The following is a 1479-nucleotide window of genomic DNA, read 5'->3' as shown; positions in this document are numbered from 1 at the left end:
TGGCAGATGGAATCTTGGAAACCATGCGAACATGATGATTGTCAAGGGCAGCAAGGATGATTGCGCGCGCGTGACGATTCTTTGACGTGTAGTCTTCATTCTCGGATGTTATAGTTCCATTAACAACATCGAAGACTTCTTTGAGTTCAAGGTATGCAAATAGTCGGCATTCCCATTCGTTGTATGACTTTCCATTGAAAACGTGGATGTAGTTCTTCATATCCATGTTTACAAAATTTCGAACGAGTTTGGGAGAAAAGAGATACTTGAGACTTAGTTATAACCTCGAGACTTGATGATTGGGAGAAGTTTTTCCTTTGCGATGTCGTCGATCGTTTCGGGAATTGACTTGGAGATGAGGGTCGAAACTTCGGAAGTGAAAGAGTCGATCAAACGAAAGGTTGGGTTGGTGCGCGTAACTACTTGTATGTCGCTGGTACCGAACTCCTTGAGGATAGTCGCTTGGAAGTGCTTGGTGATTCGCTGGACTCTTGAAACTGCGTCGAGAAGGTCTTGCTGGACTTTGTCGGCGGTGCTGGACTCGTTGAGACGACGAAAGTTCTTGCGCAAAATCGCGGTCTTCTTGGCCTTGACTTGACGCTTCTTGCGGAGCTTGTTGACGTCGGTCTTGGAAATGACGGACTTGGCAGGGATCTTCATGCAACGGCTAACTCAACTAGGAGTTTGTAGCCAACCGAAAAGGCACTTACGATTCTTCCCCGGAAGTACTATCCCTTGGCTCGCAAAAGGAGTAAGGTGTCGTCGAGTGTTGTGCTGACGGTTTGTCTTGAACTGCTGCGGCTTGGACGGCTGCGGCAGATGCAGGCGGCGACGACGAAGGCAGAAACAGAAGGGGAGCAGTCGATGTGAATCGGTTGGCCACAGAGTTGTTGGGCTCGTAACCTCTTGAAGGTAAAATGGAAAGTGAACGAATTAAGTCTGGTTACTAAGCTACGTTCTGGTGAATTCCAGACTTTCTGGTCCGTGCATGGTCGCGGTTGACAAAACGTAAGAAATGTAAGAGAAAGTGCAGAATAGAAATGACGAAAGGGAGCGGATGATTCTGACTGGCTACTGAAATATTTCGCCATAGGAATGCATCTCAACAATTTCAGCACCAATGCAGCTGGGACCTTTGAACTCGTCGAGGGACTCTAAAAATCTGGAATTTTTTCGTGAGACAGGAAATATCAGTAAAGCACGTATGTAGACAATCGTTTTGGTGTGATTCTGCATCCCAAAAACGCTGACGCGTTGAACACTACGCGCCCAGCATCGAGAACTTTGTGGTTTAAGGGTCGAGTTAAGAGCAAGGCTTTGTCGAGGGTGTCGGTATTAAACGAAGCAACGTCCCATTGCGTTGGCTCACTTTCGAACGACATCGCGGCGGCAACGAGATTCGAGGAAGCGTATGATTCAGCACCACTGACGTCACAGCATGTAGATCATGGGCACAGATCTGTTTGATACTCTTGTGGT

The 1479-nt window shown here is 47.4% G+C and overlaps 1 protein-coding gene across 1 annotated transcript; it reads right to left on the bottom strand.

Moving 5' to 3' along the window:
* Positions 1-211: 211 nt before the first annotated feature.
* H310_02789 (hypothetical protein) lies at positions 212-784 on the bottom strand. The gene has a single exon (XM_008866425.1). It carries the CDS (start codon positions 658-660, stop codon positions 274-276), a length of 387 nt encoding a protein of 128 aa, XP_008864647.1. The 5' UTR covers positions 661-784; the 3' UTR covers positions 212-273.
* Between the last annotated feature and the right edge of the window lie 695 nt (positions 785-1479).

This window comes from Aphanomyces invadans, assembly GCF_000520115.1.
Source record: "Aphanomyces invadans strain NJM9701 unplaced genomic scaffold supercont1.4, whole genome shotgun sequence".
NCBI lineage: Eukaryota > Oomycota > Saprolegniomycetes > Saprolegniales > Verrucalvaceae > Aphanomyces > Aphanomyces invadans.
This window is presented reverse-complemented; position numbering and strand designations above follow the sequence as displayed.